At 51.6% G+C, this 24,943-nt stretch overlaps 1 protein-coding gene across 4 annotated transcripts; it reads right to left on the bottom strand.

Moving 5' to 3' along the window:
* Positions 1 to 1,659: 1,659 nt before the first annotated feature.
* KMT5A (lysine methyltransferase 5A) lies at positions 1,660 to 21,745 on the bottom strand. 4 transcript variants are annotated; one of them, XM_058531277.1, is made up of 8 exons: positions 21,721 to 21,745; positions 16,165 to 16,283; positions 14,847 to 15,003; positions 11,046 to 11,265; positions 10,545 to 10,632; positions 5,942 to 6,001; positions 4,224 to 4,414; positions 1,660 to 3,497 (listed from the first exon to the last, which is right to left on the bottom strand). In XM_058531277.1, exons 1-8 carry the CDS (start codon positions 21,728 to 21,730, stop codon positions 3,287 to 3,289), a joined length of 1,056 nt encoding a protein of 351 aa, XP_058387260.1. In that variant the 5' UTR covers positions 21,731 to 21,745; the 3' UTR covers positions 1,660 to 3,286. The 4 variants fall into 4 exon arrangements, with proteins under 4 accessions (XP_058387260.1, XP_058387262.1, XP_058387259.1 ...); XM_058531279.1 differs by lacking the exon at positions 21,721 to 21,745 and adding an exon at positions 16,534 to 16,655; XM_058531276.1 differs by lacking the exons at positions 16,165 to 16,283; positions 21,721 to 21,745 and adding an exon at positions 16,534 to 16,777.
* Between the last annotated feature and the right edge of the window lie 3,198 nt (positions 21,746 to 24,943).

A 24,943-nucleotide genomic window follows, 5' to 3' on the forward strand; every position in this document is an offset into this window, starting at 1 on the left:
AGCCAAGTGGCATAGTGCTTAAGTTCAGTGCACTCCACTTTGGTGGCCCAGGTTCGTGGGTTTGGATCCCAGGTGTGGACCTACACCACTCGTCAAGCCATGCTGTGGCAGTGACCCATATACAAAATAGAGGAGGATTGGCATAGCTGTTAGCTCAGGGCCAATCTTCCTCAAGCAAAAAGAAGATTGGCAATAGATGTTAGCTCGGGGCCAACCTTCTTCACCAAAAAAAAACAAAAGTGGAAGAAGTGGGACTTGAACTCAGGTGCAAACTCCACAACCAAGGCTTCAGCCACTCTGCCTCCCTAGGAAAGTCGGCAACATTTAAGAGTTTAATCCTGAATGTCATCTCCATAGTCTTAGATCAGGGGCTCTTGGTTCCTAAACCCGCATGGGTGGGGGTGTGGAGGTGGAGTTTCTGCACCTCTGAGGTGAGCGCCGACTTGGGAAACAAATCTGTGCATCCCGACTTCAGATCCACAGACCCTGGGGCGTGGGCGTTCTGGAAGGTAAGTCCTGGGAGCACTTCTCCAGGAGCCAGGGCCTGGTGTGGCCACAGATAACAGAGCTACAGCTGCCCCCACACCGCAGGCTTCCGTCTACAAACCAGCATGGGCAGGAACAGGCTCAGAAGCAGGTTTTCCAGCCAGGTTTCAGGAGGCAGCAGACGTGGTTGCTGTAGCAATCGTCTTTAAAAAACGAATAAATAGATACAGCAACTAAATGTCAGAGCTTTGAAGTGCTTATTATCTATCAGTCCTGGGCACTTGTAAACAGTGAATGGTAGAAACCATCCCAATTTTTAATTCTAATAATAGCTAACGTTGATTATGGAGGATTATCTACGTGCAAGGCACTACTCCACGTGCTCTTTATGTATTAATTCATTCAGTCCTCACAGTCACGCCAACACCAGCACCAATAGTGTCTCCATGTTATAGGAGAAAGTGGCGCACAGGGAGGTTGGGTAACCTGCCCGAGGTTACACAACTGCTAAGTGCTGGAACCAGAGTTTCTGTTCCAGGGCTGAGCACTTGGCCACACTGTCCCCTCCAAGGTGAGATGTAAAAATAAATGACGACTGAATCCTCGGGACACCCTGCAAGGCAGGTGGGTAGGGACTGTTCCCATTTGATGGACAAGTTTCAGAGATGGTAAGTGATTTGTCTAAGGTGACACAGCTGACAAACACTTCAACCTGGTGCTGGAACTCATCTTTTGCCCCTAAACCAAGGACTCTACCCAGTCCCAATCTGCCTCAGTGCCCAGTGCCTGGGGCTGAGGGAACCAACAGCCTCTCAAGGGCAGGTGCTGGGCTATGCGGTTGAGACAGAGATCTGGGCTGGCAGGAGGGACTTCCAGCAGAAGAGAGATGCCGTTGATTCTGAGACACCTACCCAGAATCAAGTCTAGTAAATTAGAAACAGCAACAATTATGGCAGCTAAAATTTGATTATGTACCAGGCATTGTTCTAAGGGGCCAACACGCATTAACTTCTAATCTTCACAAGCACCCTCATTATATAAATGAAGAAACTGTCCCCTTGGAGGACATTACTTAAAACTTCAGACTCATCCTAGTATGTGACCCTTTTGCAAAATCCAACCCTACTCTTCTCCACCTCTGCCTTGTAAAAAACAGAAAGACACACAGGTGGCCTCGCCTGGCAATAAATATTTTAATTTGTTTCATTTTTATGATGACAAATAATTTTCAAGTTTATTTCCTTTTTTTTAAATACAAAGCTAAGCCACAAACAGGTACAACCAAGACATTTTATCTCACATTTACACACTTCCATCGGATCCTCCTCCAATTCACTGACCACTGACCAGGCAAGTATGCGGTGGGGGGAAGACTTTCTTAGGTAGCACCGTCATGAGGCTGAGGGTGGGTGGGGGTGGGGACTGGGGGGCATCAAGATTGAGGACAGGCTCTCATACCTGTCTCCATTCACATTTACCTGGGACCAGGTGGGTGGAGACCCTGGGTCATGGCTGCAGACCCAGGTCAGGCCCCCTGGACTACAGGTTAAGAGAGTGAGAATCGGTCCCCCTTTTGGAGGGAGGAGGAAGCTACCTACTCCTCCTGCCATCAGTCAAGGTGAAAACTTTAGCCTTACCCTGGATCCCGGGGCTGCTGGGCCTGCCCACTCCCCTGCGCACCAGCGGCTAGACTGGGGGCCCTGCATTCCAGGGCTCCTAGGCTCACCCTTCGGCTCATGGCTGCATCTCCACGGGAAGGACACCAGGTGATCTGACAGCCAGCCTTGACAGCAGGTCTGGAACTTTCCACCCCGCAGAATCAGGGTTGCGGTCGGGTAGGGGGATGGGGTAAGTAATTTCTGGTCCCACTACAAAACTTTATTTTTGATTAGAATAGAGTACCATCTCAAATCGCTTCTACAAAACCAAAAAACCAAAAAAAAAAAAAAAATGCAGCCACTTCACTCACTTCAAGACCTATATACACGTAAGTTGTTTTCTGTGGTTTTTCTTTTTTTTTTTGTCTTTTTTGTTTTTTGATTTTTATTGTTTTTTTAAAATAAATTCAGTGTTCACATTTCTATAAAGAATTAACCCAGTTTCAGGAAACCCTGCCCCGGCAGGGCTCGGTAAGCAATGCTTTTCCCTGCCCACATCTACTTTATTACCCGCCCTGATGCTTCGAGGTGCCCAGCAAAGTGGCAGCCCGTGGAAGATTAAGTGGAGGCCTGGACCGTGCTCATGGGCCACCAGGTCAGTAAGCTTTCGAGAAAGCAGAGGGGAAGACTAGCTTACTGCGAAACCTTTTTAAAAAATATTCATACACTTCAATGTGCGCCTGTCGAGACGTCAGGAAAACAAGAGCTTGGGAACATCCCATCCAGGGCGCTGGGAGGCAGCGTCTTCCTCGCACCCGCCAGCACAGGGACGTTGGGGGTGTGGGGAAGAGAGTCCTGGCTCTGCAGCTGGAGGCAGGAGCATCACCCAGCTTCCTAGTTCATGTTCGACTCTTTCCTCTAAAACCTGTGCTGAGTCTTTGACTGCATGCACGGGAAGCACAAACGTTCAACTTGTATGCAAAAAAGGTACAAAACAACTAGAATATAAAAGTTTTGGTAATATAAGGCCATCTGTTCAAGTCCACCTTGGAAACCTGTAACAGATATTTAAATACTACAGTGAAAAGGCATCTTAATATACTTTTTAAAAACATCTGAAGTCATCTGCTAAGATTAAGTGTGTAAAAAAAAAAAATCAATTCCCTTTGAGGGCACTTTGTCCATTGAAGGGGGGCGGTAGGTTAATGCTTCAGCCAGGGGTAGGCCTCGATGGACGCCCTGCTGCGGTCCCCGTAGTCGTACAGGAGCTCCTCCCCGGCCTCGATGTCACGGGAGGCGATGAGGATGAGGTGAGGCACGCCATCGATGTCGTGCAGTTTGGTTTGGCAGTTCCCACATTTGCTGTGATTGATCAGTCTTCCCAGGCGATTTGTCTCTCTAGTTGCATCCACGCTGGTGAGGAGGGAGGGCAACAGAGGATTAAATTGATAAAGAGGTATTTGAACCCAGTCAGAGTCACACTTGCTCTCAACTCTGGGAGGATGTCGATTTGTAGCTATGACTTTGGGAACGCAATTCAACTCAAAAACATATCTTTAAGAGCCTAGAAAGGACTGGGTGGGGTATGTGAGGCAGGGGGTGGGAGTAGATGGGAATGCAAAAGGCTCTTATGGAGGCCCGTGAGGCAACTGTGGGGTTCTGCATAATAAATAAATGAATAAAAATCAACTGTTGATAGAGGGGGAAGCTGTGTGGGTGTGGGGGCAGGAGTACATGAGAACTCTCTGTACCTTCCACTCAATTTTGCTGGGAACCTAAAACTGCTCTAAAAAATAAAGTCTATTAAAAAAAACCAATCAACTACACTGCCACGTTGAGGAAGGAGCAGTTAGCAATTTTCCAGAGCTGCTCTGACCAAAGGCCCCAAGAGGGGGAGGTCAGGTGAGCCTCTGATCAGGTTTTCGTGTGACCAGTCCCCTTCTCGTCTGACGAGATGGCACCCAGAACCGCTCAATCCCAAATATTAAAAATGGGAAGGGGCAGAGCTGCCTCACAGCTTTGGAAAAAGGCAGCAAGAACAAAAGAAGCTGGGGCAAGAGAAAGATCAGGACACTCTCCCGGCCCTCGTCCTGACCGCTGCCCCAGTGGGAAAGCCACTGGAAGCGCCGGGGGACTCACCAGTAGGTTTTGCTCAGGTACTGAAAATAGTACATGTAGCAGCCCGTGGAGGGGTCTTGTGCGTACAGAGCCTCCCGCTTCTTGGCGTCCGTGATCTCGATGAGGTCCCCGTGGTACTCCACCACAAACTCGCCCCGGGAGAACTGCTTGGTGGCTATCACACCCCTGCCTTTGCCATCGATAAGGTCAATCTGTTGGGAGGTGACGAGAAAGAGGGTTGGTTTATAATAGCAACAGATGCCACCATGAACGGCCAGCTTCCAGGGTGCCTGGGGCTTGCAACATTCTTTTAACAGCTCTATTGAGGTATACCATAAAATTCACTCATTTTACGTGTACAGTTCGATGGGAATTATTAAATGAATACAGTTGTGCAACTATTGCCACAATCCATCACCCTCAAAAGTTCCCTTGTCCCCATTTGCAAAGCATTGTTACACCGGATTCTCATGAGAGATCTGCTAGGTGGGTGTTGCCCCATTTTACAGATGAGAACACTGAGGCTTAGAGAGGCAGAGCCATGTGTCCACAGCCACACAGCTAGGAAGCGGTGTAGCACAGACTCAAATCCAGATACTTGGCCATTTCAGGGGAATAGTAGGACCCATTGTTCTGAGTCTCTCCTTTATTCCATAATTCAACCTCCTGGGCGTCTCCTCACTCCATTACAAAAGCAGTTGGAGGGTGCTTGTTTGAGGGGCCCAGACTTAAGTTCAGATGCCCCTAGACGGCAGGTGGAAACTGAAGCTTTCTGACTCCTGGGTCCTAGCCCAGACCCATCTGGCCACCACTGCAGAGTGTTATTCCCCTCTCAGCCACCCAATGTGTCTGAAATATACTGAGAGAAGCAAATTTCCTGGGCATTGCCACTTCCCAGGAAAACAGAATTCAAAGAAAATTCATTAGTTTCTCCTTTTAAAGGTTTCCCCAGGCGTCACGCTAAATGAAAGAAGCCAGATACAACAGGCTACATATTCTATGATTCCACTTACAGGAAATGCCCAGAATTGGCAAATCCATAGAGACAGAAAGCAGACTGGTGCAGCCAGGGGGAAGGAAGGTGAGTGACTGCTCATGGGTACGGAGTTCCCATTTGGGAGGATGAAAAAGTTCTGGAACTAGACAGGGATGACTGTTGCACAACATTGTAAAAGTAGAATGTACTTAATGCCACCAAACTTTAAAATGGTTATGATGGGAAATTTTATATGCATTTTACCACATTTTTTTTTTTGAGGAAGACTGGCCCTGAGCTAACATCTGTTGCCAATCTTCCTCTTTTTCTTTTTTCTCCCCACAGCCCCAATACATAGTTGTATATCCTAGTTGTAGGTCCTTCTAGTTCTTCTATATGGGATGCCGCCTCAGCACGGCTTGATGAGCAGTGAGCAGGTCCTCGCCCAGGATCCAAACCGGGGAACCCGGGGCCGCCAAAGCAGAACGGACGAACTTAACCGCTACACTACCAGGCCGGCCCCCACCACAATTTTTAAAAAGTTTCCTCAGGATAACATTTCACATACAACGCCATTTATGTTTCCTTCGTGAGGCATCCCCTTAGCAATAGTTGAGTATCTGGTGCCTCGACAGCCTAACAGTCTAACTGGTCACAGTGACCATGAAAGGGTTAAAGCAGACGGTGGCCCCTGTTGGTCCCCGGACCAGGCAAAGTGTGACCACCAGCCTTAACCAAAGGCTGGGCCCCTGCTGCCCCTTACCTTCATTCCTTCTTCCTTCCCACTTTCAATCAATTCGTCTATTCTTTTCCTTTCTTCAGACTGGGTGGAGAGGAAAGGAAAACAAATATTGCATCAGCATTCGCTCCTGGGCCACTTGGGGTAGCGCTGGCCACCTGGGTCATCCACAGCTGGCATTGGTCCCCAAGGATGCACAAGCCACCCCCAATCCCCCTTTACTCAGCACCCGTCTGTTGTGGACAATTTGCTACCCGGGGTTCAGTGGACCAGGAGGGAGACAGTGGTGGCCCAAGGGCAGAATCGGGCTTGTGGCTATGTTCTGTTTGCCCCATGCAGCGTTTTAAAAAATATTTATATTGCTGACATTTAAAAATCAGGACTCTGGGGCCAGCCCCGTGGCATAGTGGTGAAGTGCGCGCGCTCCGCTTTGACGGCCCAGGGTTCACAGGTTCAGATCCCGGGCGCGCACCAACGCACCGCTTGTCAGGCCATGCTGTGGCGGTGACCCATATAAAATGGAGGAAGATGGGCACGGATGTTAGCTCAGGACCAGTCTTCCTCAGCAAAAAGAGGAGGATTGGTGACAGATGTTAGCTCAGAGCCGATCTTCCTCACAAATAAATAAAAATTAAAAAAGAAAAATCTAAAAATCAGGACTCTGACTTCACATAAAACAGGCTAGGGATGATGAGAGGCTGTGCCCTCTAGACAGGGCACGTGCGCTCCACGTCTCTCCCTCCTGACAGTCCCTGCAGACATCTCGGTTTAGGATCTCTGGCCTACATCTCCACAGAAGCCCTGCCGAGGAGGAGAAGAGGGCCTCAATACCCCTTGAATGGAGAAGCTGGAGAGGAGTGGGCGCTCGAGGTCTCTCCTGTCCCTTAGGGTCACCCCTCCTGTTACTCCGTCCATCCCTGACCCTGGCGCCACTGGTCCGTCAGTGCACAGGATGCTAGGGAGCCAAAGGGAGCTACAGAAAGGCAGACCAGAAGCCCGACCCAGCACGGCCCACCAGCAGGAACCTCCAGCAAACGGGACGGCACATGTGGGAGCTGTGCCAGCAGCAGAGCCCTCCACCCTCAGCTGAGTCAGACACACACCCAGACCCAGGGACACCGCCAGAACCAGCCTGCAACCCAGGTGGGGCCTGCCCAGTCCCTCAGGCCACACGTGTTTAAGGAACGTCTGCGATGTGCTGGGGGCACGGGGCTGAGTGAGGCCAGGTCTCTTCTCTGCAACCTTACGGGGGGTTTACAGGCGCTATGGAAGGCCCCCACCAGACAGTCCCAAATCCAGCCCACTCCTCTCCACTTCTACCGCTGCCTTCCAGCCACAACTGCGCTTGCCCAGACACCCGCAACAGCCACCTTGCGGGTCTCCCAGCTTCCACGCTGACCAGCCCTTCACTGCTCTCCATGCAGCAGGCAGAGGGCTCTTTTAAAAACACAAGTGACATAGTGTCATTTCCCTGCTTAAAGCCTCCCAGCAAGTTGATTTAACAGTAGTGCACCAGTGTTGGTTCCTTAGTTGTGACAAATGTACCAGGGTACTGTAAGATGGTAACGGTGGGCGAAACTGAGCAAGGGTTCTATAAGAACGTTCTGTACTGTCTTTGCAACTCTTCTGTAAATCTACAATTACTCCAAAATAAAACGTTGATTTAAAGAAAAACAAAAGCCTTTCAGTAGCTTCCCACTGCTACTGGGATAAAATCCATTTTTCCGCTGGCCTGTGAGGCTGTGCAGGCCCAGGCCCCACCTCTCCAGCCTCGTCTGCCATCGTCGCTCTTGCTCCCACACTCCGGCCACACTGGCTGGGTCCTGCCGCAGAGCCTTCACGCTCACTGTTTCCCTGCCCAGCATCCCCTTTCCCCAGGCCACTCCCCTGGCTTGCTTCCTCCCTTCCTTCCAAGCTCTGCTCAGAGAAGCTTCTCTGATTTCAGTGGCTAAAGTAGCCGTAGTCCAGCCATGCTATCAGCCTTCTGTTTCATTAAATTAACATCAAAGTGCTATCTAAAATTATCTTGCTTTTTGATTTTTCTTTTGTTGTGGTTGTTAATCGCTCCGCAGTTGACTATAAGCTCCGCGGGTACAGGGGCCTGATCTGTTTACTGTGGGGTCTCCTGGCCTAGGACAGCGTCTGGCACATGGTAAGCCCTCACAGCGACAACACGCACACGTGCACACACGCACACACCTTGTTGAATAATTAATGATTACAAGTGTGCAGAGACCAGTGAGGACGAGCGTGTCAATGGGAGTAATTGTGGGAACACTGGGGTAGGTGACCGGGGACTTTCCCACCCTGAGTGAACATGGCTCGGAGACAAGCCGAGGAGAGCTGCACCAGGCAGATGCCCCGCATGCAGAGCCAAAGAGCCTGAGTTTCCCTCTGGAGGCTCGGGGGTCTGGGGCAGGCGAGCAGCCAGCTCTAGCCTTCCCAAGGAGAACTCCGCAGCAGCCCACAGGGGCCTAGGGGCAGCGAGTGGGAGGCGAGCACGTCTGGATTACGGTGAGGGCTGCAAACAGGAAGCGGGGGACAGATGGAAGACGTTCCCGAGCAGGAGTCAGCAAGCTGCTCTGCACATCAGGCCCGGGGCTGGGCTGGGGATGAAGCAGCCAGGGCATTGCCAACATGCTCAGTCCCTGCCCCGGGGCTAGCTTTCACCCTACCCACAGCCAGGCCGACCGGCAAAGGGGCCCCCCAGTGAAGCACCAAGGGGTTCGGGGCATCTCTCCGAGGCCCAGGTTCCACCCTCCCGCCCTGGACCTGGACCTGGACCCGGACGCGGCCCTGCCCGCTATCTTCAGGCACAATGAGGTGTCTGCGGACCTTTCGTTTCCGCTTCACCCGGGCCACCCACAACCCTCTCCTATGCCTGCCCGTCTGGGCCTCGGCTTCTGTCGGCCCACGAGGGGCCAGGTCAGGACTGACCTCACCCCTCAGAGGAGGCCCCGCTGCCCCACCCTTGGGCTTCACCTGTGCCATCAAGAGAAGACACCACCCTGCCAGCGCAGCCCCATCACTCCGGCCAGCAGCCGCCTCTCGGCCCTGGCCAGCAACCACCTGGCCATGGTGTTCCCTCAGCAGAGCCAACACAAACGGGGGCGCGGCACGGCTCCCCTTACAACTGGCTCGTCGTCCAGGGACAGAGAGAGCTGCGTTGTGCTGCAGACCCAGCTTCGGGGAAGCAAGCGTCCCTCCCTTCCGCTCATCTGCTGCAAGATTCAGCAGACCTGCTCATGTCCCACTGCAGCCTTCACTCCTCCAGACAGAAAAGCCCTTGTTTTTTAATTAAAAAGGCATACTCAGCTGCCCCCCTGCAGCCCACAGCGGCCCTTGGTGAACCCCCGTGCTCCCTGTGTGGGCACGCCCCAGCTCCGACCACGGCTGGGAGGCGTCTTGGGTTCTGGGGCCTGGCACCACCTCGCCCTCTGCAGTGCTGTCTTTAAGAGTGACCTAGCACAGCCTCCCACTGCAGGCATTTTATAACAGCTCATTCTTGGCCGAAAGACATTGCCTTTCTAAGGAAATAAAGCCAAAGCTTCTCTCTGGGGGGAAAGATGGAGCCCCTTTTTTTGTTTTTTCAAATGAAGCCTCATAAATTCAAAGAAAAAAAGAGAGAAAGAGAATACTAGATCACTATTTCCATATCTACAGATTTACCTTATAAAATGCTGAAGGTTGAAATGCTAACACTGACAAGGCCAGGGTCCCCCACCTCTCTGTGGGGACGGCAATCCTGAGCACTGCTCCTTAGCCTGGAGGTTGCTTTGGGGTTGGGAGAGCAGAGAGGCTGGCCCAGATAGCCCTGGGGAGGAGAAGGGGGAAGCAGCCCACGGGTGCAGGCAGGGCCCCAACCGGGGTTCCTTAATAGAAGGGCAGTAAGCACACCTCACTGCATCAATATTGACCAGCTGCTGCATAGCTCAGCCCTCTGCAAACACAGCGGGCGGAGGCCTGCCGTGTTCCCAGGGACGCTGGGGGGCGGGAAGGAGCAGAGAGGAGCCTTGGGGAGTGACAACACTGGGGAAGCAATGGTCACCATGATCAGAGTTAATTGCTGCACTGCAGCACGCTAAGCACGGGTCTAAGTGTTCTACGTGTATTAACGCATTTAATCCTCCCAACAACCCCACACAGTGCTATTATCCCACTTTACAAACAGGGCATGAGGCACAGAGCAGTTAAGTAACTGGTCCAAGGTCACACAGCCAGTAAGTGGCTCCCAAGCTCCTGCTCTTTACCACCTCAAGACACACATGGAAACTTCTGGACAGCAGACAGACAAGCCTCTGAGATAACACACAGCCTTCCCCACGGTCCCAAGCTCCAGTGGCCCTGCCAACAAGTTCTGGAAAAGCCAGCTTCTTGGTAACTCCTGACTTTCCATGCCACAGGCTACAGGTTACGAGGCTCCTTCACAGAGGCATCTTAGCCAAGCCTCATGGTGACCCCAAGCATTATGACAATCCCCATGAGACCAAGGAGAACACTGAGGCCACAGAGGCAAAGAGACTTGCCCCAAGATGACACAAGGAAAGCTCAGGTTGTGCACGCCAAGCACTGCCCACTGGACCACCCTGCCCCTCTGAGAGCTGGAACTGAAACCACATGACTCTACCTGCAGCTCTGCTTTGCTCTTCCGGGAGCTCCTTCGCACAGGGTAGAAATCTGTGAGTTTGCGATTCTGTTGCGTTTTTCCTTGAGCTCTGGGGTAGGAAAGGAAGAGGAGAAAACAAATATTAGCATTAAAACCACATTCACAACCAGAAGGCACGCAAGCCCTTAGGAGGCGGCTCCTCGGAAACACGTCACTTAAACACCTTTGTCCACTGCGGCCTGTGGTCACATAGGCTCAGCCGCCCATGGGGAACTCAGAGAGAGTGCCGAAGACAGGCGGCCTTCTCTCGGTGGGGAGGGGGGCTCCTGAGCTCTGGACCCATGCCAGACTGAGGTGCTGACAAATAATGGTGTCACTGGTGGTGACTCAAGGAAGCTGGGTCTTAATGGGAGAGGCCAAGCGGGTGGACTGCCCAACGCTAGCCAGCACCGTGCAGGCCTCGCTGGGGTCAGAGGAACCAGACTGATCTGTACCAGGAGGGGGGCTCCAGGAAGCACTCACTTTTTCCTGGGGGCCTGTTTGCCTTTGATGGGCTTTTTCAGGGCTTGCTTGGCGATGGCTGCATTGGGAGAATCACAAGACAAGGTCGGAGTTTTTGGAGGTTCTGCTGCTTCAGATTTTTGGTTTGGAAAAGGTGCCAGGGGACCTCTCCTGGCGTCTTTGATCTTCTGTTCCTCGGGCTTCATGGTGCTTCGAATTGCATTCCCAGTGTTTCTTTTCTCTGTAGGCAGAGGGTGGAGAAAGACAGGTTTATTCTAGACTCTCTGTCTCCCAATTTCTAGACTGTCAGCTGCATTTTAAGACAGGCTTCGAGAGGAGAGAGGATCAGGGTGTCGGGAAGCAGTGACCTCAGCCTGTGCAGCCTGCTGTCCACTAACGGCGATCATGGGAAAAGCATCTGGCTTTACTTTTTGACCCAGACACTGGGCAGAGCTTTTGGTCTTCTGTATCTTGTATTTTTCTTCAGTTTTACTGAGATATAATTTTTTTTTTAATTTTATTTATTTATTTTCCCCCCACAGCCCCAGTAGATAGTTGTATGTCATAGCTGCACATCCTTCTAGTTGCTGTATGTGGGATGTGGCCTCAGCATGGCCAGAGAAGCGGTGCGTCGGTGCGCACCCGGGATCCGGGCCCAGGCCGCCAGCAGCGGAGCGCGCGCACTTAACCGCCAAGCCACGGGGCCGGTCCTACTGAGATATAATTGATGAACAAAATTGTAAGATATTTAAAGTGTACATCAAGATGACTTGATATACGTATACAGTGTGAAAGGATTCCTCGCATCTAGTTAATTAACACATCCGCTCTTCTGCATCTTGATGAAGGGAGAGCCCCTGAAGCAGAAGCACCCCACACGGCGATGCTGGCATTGATGGCTTTCAGGAACTGGGCTGCAGATCCCAGGAAAAAAGCTCAATTCCTAAAGAGTGGGGCCAGCGTTGACGGAGAGGAGTAAGGCAATAAAGCAGAACCTCTTCCCCTAGAGCTGCCGGGCACGCTTCATTTCAGACTCTAAAAAAAGTTCCCTCTTCTAACAGGACCAAAACCCAGTGTTCACTGTGGTTCTCCGCATGGTGCCCGGACACTGGTCAGTGTGTTGTGAGGGACATCAAAGGATTCGTTACTAAAAATAGTTGTGGAGCACCAGTGTTGGTGAACTACTCGCTTTCTAAAAAAATGATTTACTTTTTAAAAATAAGTAAATAATACATTGCTGGTAGGAATATAAAACGGCACAGTCACTTTGGAAAAGGGTTTGGCAGCTCCTCTGAAAGTTAAACATACAGTTACCATACGACCCAACAATTCTACTCCTAGGCATCTATTAAGAGAATTAAAAACACATGTCTCCATGAAAATCTGTATATGAATGTCTGTAGCAGCTTATTTACAATAGATAAAAAGTGAAGACAACCCAAATGCCCATCAGCTAATGAATGGGTAAATAAAATGTTTTATATCCACATGATAGAATATGATTCAGCCACAGAAAGGAATGAAGCACTGACACTTGCTACCACATGGATGAACCCTCCCTATAAACATGATGCTAAGTGAAAGAGGCCAGACACAAAAGACTACATATTGTATGATTCTATTTATATGAAATGTCTAGAATAGGCAAATCCATAGAGACAGAAAGTAGATGAGTGGTTGCCTGGGGCTGGGAGGAGGAGGAGTAGAGAGCAACTGCTAACGGGTACTGGGTTTCTTTTGGGGGTAATGAAATGTTTTGGAATTAGACAGTGGTGATAGTTGCACACATCTGTGAATATACTAAAACCTACTGAATTGTGTACTTTAAAATGGTGAACTTTATAGTATGTGAATTATATCTCAATAACCAAAAGAGAAAAATAAATACATCAGAACCCAACCAGACCATTCTCCCTCCCTTACACGCCTTCTTGAGTAGAATCAGACGGAGTTAAAGCCAGGATGTCATGCACAACCCTAGGAGTGTATGAATGTCAGCTGTCACGTCGGTCTGCATCAAGGCAGAGAAAAGGTTGAGAATCAAGGATAAGAGCGTGGCCCTTGGTCTCCTCCAAAGTTATGCAGCCCCAAATTCTAATTTTTGCCATTTGGTAACACTATAAGCCAAAAACAACACTATAGCTTTTGCACCACGTCACCATTCAGGAGAATTTACATTCTGCCCCACGCTAGAAGGGATGTGAGACTGCCTGACCACCATTTAGAGAGAGCCCCTTCCCAGTCCCTATGGGGTAGGTGCCATCCTAAGTGCTGCCCAGGCAGGGAGGAGCAGGCCGTAACACTCATAGTCCAGCAGAGGAAAGCTGACGGTATGGAGCACTTCACAAAGCTCTTTTGCATCTATGCTTCAACTGATCTTCAGAATAGCCCTGCGAGGTGGGACTCCTCTTTCTCTCACTTTACAGATGGGAGAACTGGGCCTCAGAAAAGAGGAGCAACCTGCCCAAGCCTCCTCCTTGTAAGTGGCAGAGCTAGGATTAGAACCCAAGTCATTTGATGACCAATTGAAATATTATCACCCTGTGCCCCAGGGGGAATCAGGCCAAGGGCTGGCTCCTGCCCCTAGTTCTCAGATCTGGCCACAGAGGTTAGGCTAAACCATCACTTAGGGCACTTTCTGCTAATAACTATGGGCTTTCTTGTATGGAGCTGCTCGTATGGAGAGTTCTGCTTCTTGAAGGCAGATTTTAATTAGAAGGGAGCCTTCACGCTCCCCACTGCAGCTTTAAAAGGGAATATTTGAATTACAGCAAGATTTCTGTGAGGTTTGAGCTTGTTTAGCAGGGCTAGACAGAATTTTCAATGGTAGTATATTTTCTTGTTCAATATTTTAACTCCAAATCTCACCGCAGAGTATGCTGCTTCAGAGAGCAGCACTAAACACTTGAGTGGAAAGAAACTTTAAAAATAAGGTCAAGGGGGGCCGGCCCCGTGGCATAGTAGTTAAGTGCGCGCGCTCCGTTGCTGGCGGCCCGGGTTCGGATCCCGGGCGTGCACTGACGCACCACTTGTCAGGCCATACTGTGGCGGCATCCCATATAAAGTGGAGGAACATGGGCATGGATGTTAGCTCAAGGCTGATCTTCCTCACAAAAAAAAAAATAAATAAATAAGGTCAAGGGGCCGGCCCAGTGGCACAGCGGTTAAGTTCGCACCTTCCGCTTCGGCGGCCCAGGGCTCACCGGTTCGGATCCTGGGCACAGACCTACTCACCGCTCATTAAGCCATGCTGAGGCAGCGCCCCATGTAGAAGAGCTACAACCCCACAACTATGATACACAACTATGTACTGGGGCTTTGGGGAGAAAAGAAGGAAAAAAAAAAAAAGAGGAAGATTGGCAACAGATGTCAGCGCAGGGCCGGTCTTCCTCAAAGAAAAAAAACGAAGGTCAAGCCCAGCTCACAAAAGGGAAGGAAGTCAGCTCCCTGCGTTCACACAGCACAGTTGGGCCTGCACAACCTAGACTCCCAATTCCTGCTCTTCTGGCACTTGTGAGCCTCCCTAACTGCAGGTCAGGTGCATTATTTTTGCAACATGGCCAGACGATCAAGCTTAAAGGACATGCTAACTCTTGTGAAAGCAGGGAGAACCTGTTAGACCACAGGGTACACGCCCTGGGACAGGCCGCCCTTTCCCCTCAGTCTGTGTTTTTAGCAGCAAGACAGAACATGGTTCAAACCTTCTGAACCTGGGTTTGGAAACGCTGGATAAAAATTTAATATTTATGCATTATTTTGGAGGTCAGAGGCTTCTCCAACCCGAGCAGCTGTGGTCAGAAAACGGCCATTTCAGAGGCTTACCTTCTCGTTTCCTGTAGATTCCAGCTAATGGCTTCCCCTGGCATTTGACTTCGTGATGTGCAACTGAGTTCTCTTCCTGAAGGGGGGAACGCATTCCAGAGCATTTGTTCGGGCTCATGTAGGAATAGATCTTTGATTGCCCGGTAAATACATTCTCCTAAAACGACAAATGCACATTCTGAAAGAGGCTTGAAGAAGATGATGGTCCCACAGCACTTACGCGGAGAAGGGGCAACCAGAATACAAAAGACAAAAAACAAACAACACCATCTCCCAAAACTGTGCTACCAGGGGACGCCAGCCCCAGTAGAGCAGCAGAAGGTTTAGAATCTCCCAGGTCCAAGTCAGACGTTTCCAGAACACATGTGGTCTCTAATTCTGGTCACTAAGGGGACATCTGGCCAGCAGGAGAACCAGCTGTACACAGAGGTCTACATAAGAAGGAGACAACCTACCAGAGGCAGGGAGGTCAGAATGACCCAGAGTAAACAAATCTGGGATTTGAAGGACTGGCCTCTGTGCAGGAGGGGCAGGGACTCCAGCACAGAAGCAGGCCTCGGGGAACCTGATTAACCACTTTCTGGTCCTGCGGTCAGTTGGTGGAACTTGCCATCACTGCCTGAGCCTTCTGTGGCCCAAGGCTGGCCCCTCTCAAATCAACGCAGTCCAGCAGCCGCCCAGAACTGCCGACTGGACTGCGGTTGGAGGAATTCTCTCAGGGTAACTGGGGGGTGGGGTGAAAAGCTCATGAAAGCAGAGCCTACGGCCAGCGCATTAGGGTGGTCATTCTATCGCAAACGGCATCTTGGCGTTAACAGGAGAGTGAGCAAGCCGATGGGGCGGTCCAGGTCACCGCTGGTGTCTCTGGGTGTGGGGCCTCTCCTCTGAGTAAGCACAGACAGGAGGAGGGCTTCTCCAGAAACACTGCTAGGGCCTTTCCGCCTAGTGAACCATTAAGCACCTACTCAGCGAGACCTGGGACCCCTCTGAGGGACCCGGGCAGGCCCCGCACACCCTGGGAAGGCAGCCACCTCCGGGGCAGCCGGCTCTCGGGGTGTGGAAATGCCATAAAGACACAAACTTTTCCGAGGTCAAATATTGCCAGGGTCATGGCGGAGCAAGGGTGGACGCCACTCCCAGGCAGGCAGCAGAAAAGGAAGCAGCCCGGGCCGGGCGCCCCGCCCGCACCCCCGCCCCAGGGCCGCGGGCGGGGGGCCTGGGGGGGCGCCCACGTGCTCGCGGCGCGGGGCTGGCAGGGGCGCCGGGCCGCTCGGCCCCTCGGGCGCGCCGAGTGAGTGCGGAGAGGGTGCCTGCTTACCCCGTCGGTGCGGGGCCTCCCCGGGCCCCTCCGCTCCACCATCTCCGGGCCCGGGGCCGTCGCTGCCGCCGCCGCCGCCGCCGCCGCCTCCACCGCGCGGGGCTTGGACATCTTCCTGCCTGGAGAGGGGGACCCGGGGGAAGCGGGGGAGGGGGCGCTCAGGGCGCGGCGGGGCGGGGAGCGGGGCCGCCCGGGCCGGGCGCCGCAGCCATGTTCCGAGGGCCCGGCGGCGGCGGGCCGCCCGCGCCGCGCGGAAGCTGGAGCCGGCCGGCCGGGCCGCGCCCGGGCCCGCGTCGCCCTCCCGCCGCCCGGCCCGGCCGGGCCCCGCGCGCCGCCCGCCCCCCGCGCGGCCGGGCCCGACACACCCACCTGCAGCCCGGCCAGGCCCATGGCGGCGCGCCCCGCGCCCTCGCTCTCGCCGCCGCCGCCGCCGCGGCCCGGCCACCACCGCTGCCGCTGCCGCTGCTGCTGCTGCTGCCGCCGCCACCAGCGCCGCCGCGGCGCCCCGGGGAAGGGCCGGCGGCGCCCCACGGCGCCCCCTTCCCCCATGGCCTGCGAGCAGGGCCGCACCCGCGCGCCGCGGCAGCCCCGGCCGGCCCGGGACGAGGACGCGGGAGGGAGGGAGTCGCTGGCGGCGCGTCCTCCGCGGCCCGCCCGCTCGCAGCCGCCCACCGTCGGCTCCCGGCCCGGGGAGGGGGCTGGCAGGGGCGGCTCCGGGGGGAGGGGAGGGGAGGGCGGGCTGGCGGCCGCGGCGAATCCCGGCTCGGGCGCGCCCCCTCTCGCGCGGCCTCAGCCACTCGGGGAGGAAGGGGTGGGAAACATGATAATGACAGCGCAGGCTCCCGGCCGGCCAGGCTCCTTCTCTCGCTGGCTCAACGGATATTTTGGGAGAGCCGTCGGTGCCAGGCGCAAGCCGCAGCGGGGAACGCGACAGGCGAGAGCCTTCCTGTGTGCCCGAAGCTGGGCACACGGAGCATTTTTATAGGCATTTAATCCTCCCGAAAACCCATGGGGGGCAGGTCCTGTGGCAAACCCGTTTAAGATGAGGATACTGAAGCTCAAAGGAGATGCAAGGGCTTGCCCAAGGCCACAGAACTAGAAAGTGATGAGGTCAGGTGGCAAACCCGGGCGGTCTGCACTTGACCAGCACAGGTCCTGGGGAGACAGAGCCAGGGGTTACAATGGTAAGTTTGCTGAGTGCTCCTCTCGCCTAAGTTATCTCACTCGAACCTCACAACAACCCTATGAAGGCACACCATTATTATCTCTTTTCTACAGACGGGGAACGAAGCTGGGAGAAGGAGGAGCTTGGCCAAGTTCTCAGAACTAGAAATGCATTTCCAGGCCGACTGACCCCAGAGCCTACAATACCAGCCACTACCCTTCCTGCTTACAGATGAGGAAACTAAAGTTGGGAGGGACAAATGGTGTTGCAGAAGGGTTTAGCAAGTCATCTCGTTCTACTGTCCCCCACCCATGAGAAAATGTCCTAGGTGGGCAGGGGTTCCAGGCACTCTGGTGTCTTGTCTCGGCATAGCTCACTGCCCTGCGCCACTGTGCTGGAGCCATTAGGGTTTGAGGGCCCGCAGCCAAAGAGTCACTGTATTTGTGCAGACTCTGAGATGCAAACAAGACACCTCGGGGCGTCTAGCTCCTGCTGCTTGAGTCATGGCCTGGGAGGCAAGGATAGGGTTTCTCTCCCTGCCTCTGCCCTAGAGGTGCTTCGTGACCATGGCCAAGTCATTTCCCCAGTCTAGGCCTCAGCGTCCTCATGGAAAAAAACCAGGTACCTTGAATTCCATAACCCACCCAGGGCACCTCCCAACATCCACAGATAAACAAATAGCTGTCACTTTAAGTAGCTGCCTCCAGTTAGAAGGGATAAGACTGAGTAGGATTACATGGCAGGACACAGCTCAGCTCAGGACAATGCCTCCCAGATCAGCTCATGCTTTAGCATCCTTCAGGGCAGGGCTGGGGAACTCACCTCCCACCCAGTCCCTACCCCAACCACTAACTCCAGTGGGGTAGAGTTCTCTGCCCACTTGAATACCCAAGAAACTATGCAGAGAGTGAAAGCGATTCTAAAGTGACCCTCTGACACCCAGGTCGAGCCATTTGAAACTGTGTCTGTTACATCTGCTGGGCAGACAAGGTTTGCAGTTTGTTGCCAAACTATTATGGGAATCATGGTGTGGGAGCAGGAAGCAGCCGCTCAGATCATCTTGTCCACTTCGCACACTATTTTAACACTGCCCCACACATTATACACACATGCTCATGGCCATAGTTTTCTCTATTTTAGCCCTCAAATGCAGGGGATACAGTAAAACACAACTCCAGTGCTCATTCCTCTCAACTCTGCAGCTCTAGTACCTAGAAGATGTAATATAAATCATCCGGTATAAATTTCAAAACAGTCTTTCCTTTCTGTACGTGAGCTGTTCATACGCATATAATAAATATACTCATCAGCAGAAATAAAAACTCTTAATGTTGCCCAGGATCTCAGAGAAACAGGAATCAACAGCAATGATACTAATAGCTAACACTTATGGAATGTTTACCATGTCAGGCCCTGTAATAAAACATTGTTTAATTTAACCTTCCCAATCATTTATGAGAAGGTACTATTTCTATTTCACAGGTGTAGAAATTGAGGCTCGGGGAAGATAAGTCACTTGCCTAAGAGTTACATAACTAAGGCAGGGATGGAGCTGGGATCTGAACCCAGTTCCGCTATATGAGGTACTTTACCATAAAGAATGTATACTGCTTCCCTTGAACTCAGACACTAAAAGAGCAATTCATTCATTCCACAAACATTTACTGAATACCTACTTTGTTCCAGGCCCTGTGCTAAGGGCACAACAGTGAACATAGAGACAGATGGAGCTCAGTGAGGCTAGAGGGGTCAGTAGGGCCCGATAGGCTGAGGTGAGGATTGTGGATTTAATCCCAACAGCAATGGGGAGGTCACATGATAAAAATCTGTGTTTTGGGGACCACTGTAGCTGCTGAGGGATAGTACATCAGAGATGGTAAAAGTGGAAAGAGGGAGATCAATTAGGAGGCCATCCAACAGTGGCAGTAGAGATGGAGAAAAGCAGATGGACTGATCCTCCTCAAACTAATATACTCGAGGTTGAAAATATTTACATGATTGTGAAGCTTCAAAACTAGGGAGGGGTTGCCTGGTATCTGAACATTTTGTTCATGTGACCCAGCAGGGCTCTCAAAGTGAACTACAAGTTTGGAACAAAGACCGCTTTTCTAGAAGAAAAAGGCTGCTGACATTTCATTTGAAGTACTGTAAATGATTTGATATTTACAATACTAAATGCCCAATTTAATAGTTTGCAATATGGGCCGGCCCTGTGGCTTGGTGGTTAAGCGCGCATGCTCCGCTACTGGCGGCCCGGCTTCGGATCCCGGGCGCACACCAACGCACCGCTTCTCCAGCCCTTCTGAGGCCACGTCCCACATACAGCAACTAGAAGGATGTGCAACTGTGACATACAACTATCTACTGGGGCTTTGGGGAAAAAACAAAAGGAGGAGGATTGGCAATAGATGTTAGCTCAGAGCCGGTCTTCCTCAGCAAAAAGAGGAGAATTAGCATGGATGTTAGCTCAGGGCTGATCTTCCTTACAAAAAAAAAAAAAAAGTTTGCAATAGTAATGAAGCCTTATGAAATAAGTAACTACAAATTTGAGGGTCAAGTGAGACAGTGAGAATCACTAACTAATACATGACAAAGGTGATTTGTAAGCTTGCTATGGTAGAAGCTGGAAGACTCGTCTCTGCTTTGGCTAAGGGAGGTCAAGTGGAACAAGCAATGACACAGCATGGCCAGAGTCTGGTCAGTGACTCTGGACTTCAGCTTCCACCTCTGAAAAATGGGAATAACAATTTGTAAAGATTAACTGAGATAATAAACTGCCTGACCCTCAATGGTAATTATTATTTGCCCATATTATGCATTTCAATGGCAAAGTGCTTAGTTTCGTTTCCCCCTAGATTAATTAAAGCAAGCTATTTTTTTTTCAAATGCAGTACTGTTGAAACAGGTAGTTTATATGATTTAGCTGTGATAGGAAAAATGAACCAGGGAAGCACAGTTTTATCAAGATTTGTCAGATACTGTTAAGTATATTTTTAGATGCTTAACACTTATCTGAAGAAAAATATTTGTTTTGATGTTCCCTATGGATTGGGTTATAAAGCTCTTTAACTTGAAGTTCACTATGCCTCATTTCTTAATCACAATCTCGGTAAGTCTTGTCCCAAAAGACCCTAAAGGGATGCTGGGAGAATAAATGATGCAACTGGGAGCAGTGCCTGAAAACAAAGGGGCCCAACAAATATTTGCTGAATGAGTCCTTATTTTATTCATTATTATTGCTATAGCGAGCATACTGCATTAAGGCAAATTCCTACTAAGATGTAATGTCTTGGAATTCTGAGAAAAATGTAAAACCTCAACTTTTTTTTTTTTTTAATTTCAGGTTTGTTTTTTTTTTTAAAGATTTTATTTTATTTATTTTTTTCCCCCCAAAGCCCCAGTAGATAGTTGCATGTCATAGCTGCACATCCTTCTAGTTGCTGCATGTGGGACTCGGCCCCAGGATGGACGGAGAAGTGGTGCCTCGGTGCGCGCACGGGATCCGAACCCGGGCCACCAGCATCGGAGCGCGTGCACTTAACCACCAAGCCACGGGGCCGGCCCTCAACTTATTTTTTTAAAATAATAATTCCACTCAACTGTCACGCTCAAGTTTTTGCATGAAGGGGACACAGCGGCTGGAAATGACCAGCGGCTGGAGATCACTTTGCCGCATAACGCGGGTCTTACTGTCCTGACGGCAAACTAAGTGTGCAAAGGACTTCAGGCAGGGACATCGCCTCCCGCGGCTGTCCAATCCCACCCAAGCCATCTCTCGTAGACAGGAGTCCTGACCAGCTGCGAATGAAGGGCCGCCCCGGGAGGTGCCAGGAGACCCGTCTCACCCCAAAGCGGGGCAGCGGGGCCGAGTCCCCGCCCCGGCGGCGCAGAGCTGACTCAGGGCTTGGGGAGGGAAGAGAGGCGCCTGCCGCGGTGTCCACTCTCACGCGCTCCCCACGATGTAGGTTACGATCGGCGCCCTCGCCTCGGGGTCACCTCCTTTCCCAACAAGAGAGAGCCTCCCCTCTCTTTGTATCAATAACAACCATTCCCTGGAGGTGCCCTGCGCTTTAGTTTCCAAAGAGCTTTGACATACGGATATGTTGCCTCTGGAGAGGCAGGCAGCAGGTGCCCATACTTTAGAGAGGGGAAACCGAGGCACGGCAGTGGGAGGGGCCTCTGGGGGCTTCGGGAACGGGGAGGGAGCGTGGGGCGGCGAAGGTTCCGCAGCCCCCCTTCCCATCACCGCCCCCCCGACCCACCCCGGTCCCCGCGTTCTGTCCGAGCAGCCCGCAGAAGGGCGCCTCCCCGCCGCTCCCGCCACCCTGGTCCCCCCTCCAGCGAGACCCCCCCAACCCTGCCGGCCCGGCGCTGACCACCTGGGCCGATACCTCTAGCCATGACCCGGCTCTGTCACCGCCTAGGATCTCCCGGGAAACGCAGCTTTCGAAAAAAGTTGCAACAACTGCAGCCAACCGCTCCGCCGAGCGCCGGCTGCCGCCCTGATTGGCGCCGCTGCCCGCCTCTCCCCAGCCTGTCCGCCGTGATAGGCGAGCTCCAGAGGGAGAGCCCGCCCTCTCCCTGGCGGGGGCGGGGCGAGCGGCCGCACTTTCTACAAACGCTTTCGGGACAGGTCCCCGCGGAGGGGCTGGGAGGGGGTTTAAATTTTACCGTCTCTCTGCGTTGATTTGCTGTGGTGTAAGGACACCCGCCCTGCCATTGGGGGGGCCCCAAACTCCGCCCTCTCTCGGCGTTGAAGCTCCGCCTCGGGAGGTTAATCACGTGGCTGGAGGCCCGGTCAGAGTGGACGGGATCCGGGACTTCCGGCTTTTCTGGGCTTGACTGGAACCCGACCTTTGACCTCTCACCTCCCCTTTTGGCCTGGGAAGCCAAGCTCTCCCAGCAGTTTGGCATCTCCAGTACCTTGACCCTTCCGTCAATTTAATCCATTCACTGCTAGGTTTGAATGGGTCAGTGGGTAACCCTCCCATAACCTCAGAGATCCTAGCCCAGCAAACTTACCCATTTTACAGATGGGGAAACAGAGGACCAGAGAGAACAGGTAACTTACTTGCTGCCCAAGGTCACCCAGCAGTTTAATTTTATGGCCTGGATTAGTCCTTTGACTATTAGTCCACTAGATGGCTGCCTTAACCCCAGGGAAACAACCCTGCCCTATTCTCCACCCAGGAAAGCCTGGGTCACTGTGTTCCCAGAGAAGCGCAGGTGTCCTGGGTAGTCTTTGCTTTGAAGGCAGAGGAGGTGTCCAGTAACAGCTCTTCCCTGGGGGCCCCTTCTGGGGGTGAGGGGAGAGGTCACTCATTCATTCTCTCTCTTTGGTCCCCAAGAAGGTTTTGGAGACCCCACCACTGTCCAATGACCCTACCGTTGCACTAGGAAAATAGGAACGCTAAACAAGGTGATATATGTGAAAGCACTGGGAAAAGCAGAAAGGGACACTTTGTCACTAACTCGCTGTATGTCCTTTGGCACATCATTTCAGCTCTCTGGCCCTTAGCTTCCCCAGCTGTCAAATGATGGAGTTGAGTTGTGATCTCCAAGGTTCCTTCTGGCTTCCATAAATGCAAAGAGGTTTTTACTTTCTCTAATTCATTAATTCGACATTGACTGAGCTGTATACCTGGCACTCTCTGGTCCCCCAAAGACACAGTGGCAAATAAAACACAGTACCTCATATTTTTTAGGGAAGAAACAAACAAGGAACCACTTTTCAAAAAGATAATATTGGGCCGGCCCAGTGGTGTAGTGGTTAAGTTCGTGCACTCCACTTCAGCTGCCCAGGGTTTGTGGGTTCAGATTCCGGGCACAGACCTACGCACTGCTTATCAACCCATGCTGTGGCAGGCGTCCCACATATAAAGTACAGGAAGATGGGCACAGATGTTAGCCCAGGGCCAATCTTCCTCAGCAAAAAGAGGAGGATTGGCAGCAGATGTTAGCTCAGGACTAGTCTTCCTCACCTAAGAAAAAAAAAAGATAATATTTAATAGTGATTAATGCTATCAATAAAATGAAAATGGGGAATTTTCATGAGTGAGTGGAGAGAGGGTTGCTTCTTTAGATTGGTGAAGTCAAAAACAATTAAATAATTAAAAGAAAATTAAAAAAATAGATTGGTGAAGTCAGAGAAATCCTCTTTTGAGTTGGTGGTTTTAAGTTATGCCCTAAATAAGACCAGAAGGAAAAGGTACTTCTAGGTAGAGGGAATATCAGGTACATTCCCTGGAAGAGGGAATGAGCTTGGTGTGCTTTAGAAAGACAAAAAACCCCACTTGTGATTGGAATTGAGTATACGATGGTGAGAATGGAGGGGATCAGGCTGGAAAGGTAGGCAGGGGCTAGGTCACACAGGCCCTCGAAGGCTGTGCGGCTCTCTCAGCTCCAAATTCACTTTTTTTTTTTTTTTTGAGGGAGATTGGCCCTGAACTAACATCTCTTGCCAATCTTCCTCTTTTTTCTTTCTTTTTTTCCTCCCCAAAGCCCCAGTAAATAGTTGTATGTCCTAGTTGTAGGTCCTTCTAGTTCTTCTATGTGGGACGCGACCTCAGCATGGCTTGATGAGTGGTGCGTAGGTCCACGTTCAGGATCCAAACTCACGAACCACGCGCTGCCGAAGCACAACGGGCGAACATAACTGCTACGCCACCAGGCCAGCCCCACATCAACTTTTTTCTATCCTGCTCTGTGATATCGGAGCTGCAAACCATATTGCTCCTTTGTCAGTGAGCGTTAGGTTCTGTCAATAGGAGAGGATCCAGGGAGACTGGAAGGCAGGGGGAGAGACAAGGGACTTTCTCATGCCTGTTTGCTTGCTATTCCTATCAGGGTCACCTAAGTAATGACATCTTGCTTCTGACAGGTCATTTGGTTCGCTCTCCAGGTCCTTTCCACATTCCCAAGAACAGCCTCAGTGTGCTCCCTCACAAGTGCCAGCAGCAGCTCCTCTTCCGAGTTCTCAGTCCAGCGTTGCAGGGCCCCTCCCTTAGCTCTTGAGGGACCAGCACCAATGTGATGGTGTCCCTTTCTTAGAGACGGAAGAAACAGCTCTCCACGGCTCCTGCTCTGAGAACCTCAACTTGTTCTCTTTGTTCTCCAGCCTAGACGGGGGAGCTGCTTCCTACAGGTATTATGAAGTTACCTCAATGTTCCCTTTTTGCTTTTTCAGCCCTCTACCACCTGTTTAATGCATTTCCTATTTAAAATGGTTTTTCTGACCAGACCCCGACTGACACAAAGGCCACAGTAATGACTTAGACTTGTATTCCAAGTCTAATGAAAGCCACTACATACATGGTTTTAAGCAAAGGATAGACTGGTGAATCTGAACAGTAACTCACTGCAAATAGTTACATAAGTTACAACAATCTGTTTTGAGACTTGGAATCTTGGAATAACGTGACAAGTTTCTGGAATGTCTGCGTCGTGATCCCCACTTTCCTAAAATGGCCACATCGTGTAGGTGAAATCAACCAGTGCTGAGATGACATTCCTTACACTAGTATTATCTTTGCGTTCATATGTGCTCCAGGCTTTTGCTATTGTTAAATATGTTAGCATCAGTTCTTGTAAGGTTCCACCAAATGGGACATGTGT

This window comes from Diceros bicornis, chromosome 35 (assembly GCF_020826845.1).
Source record: "Diceros bicornis minor isolate mBicDic1 chromosome 35, mDicBic1.mat.cur, whole genome shotgun sequence".
NCBI classification, from domain to species: Eukaryota; Metazoa; Chordata; class Mammalia; order Perissodactyla; family Rhinocerotidae; genus Diceros; species Diceros bicornis.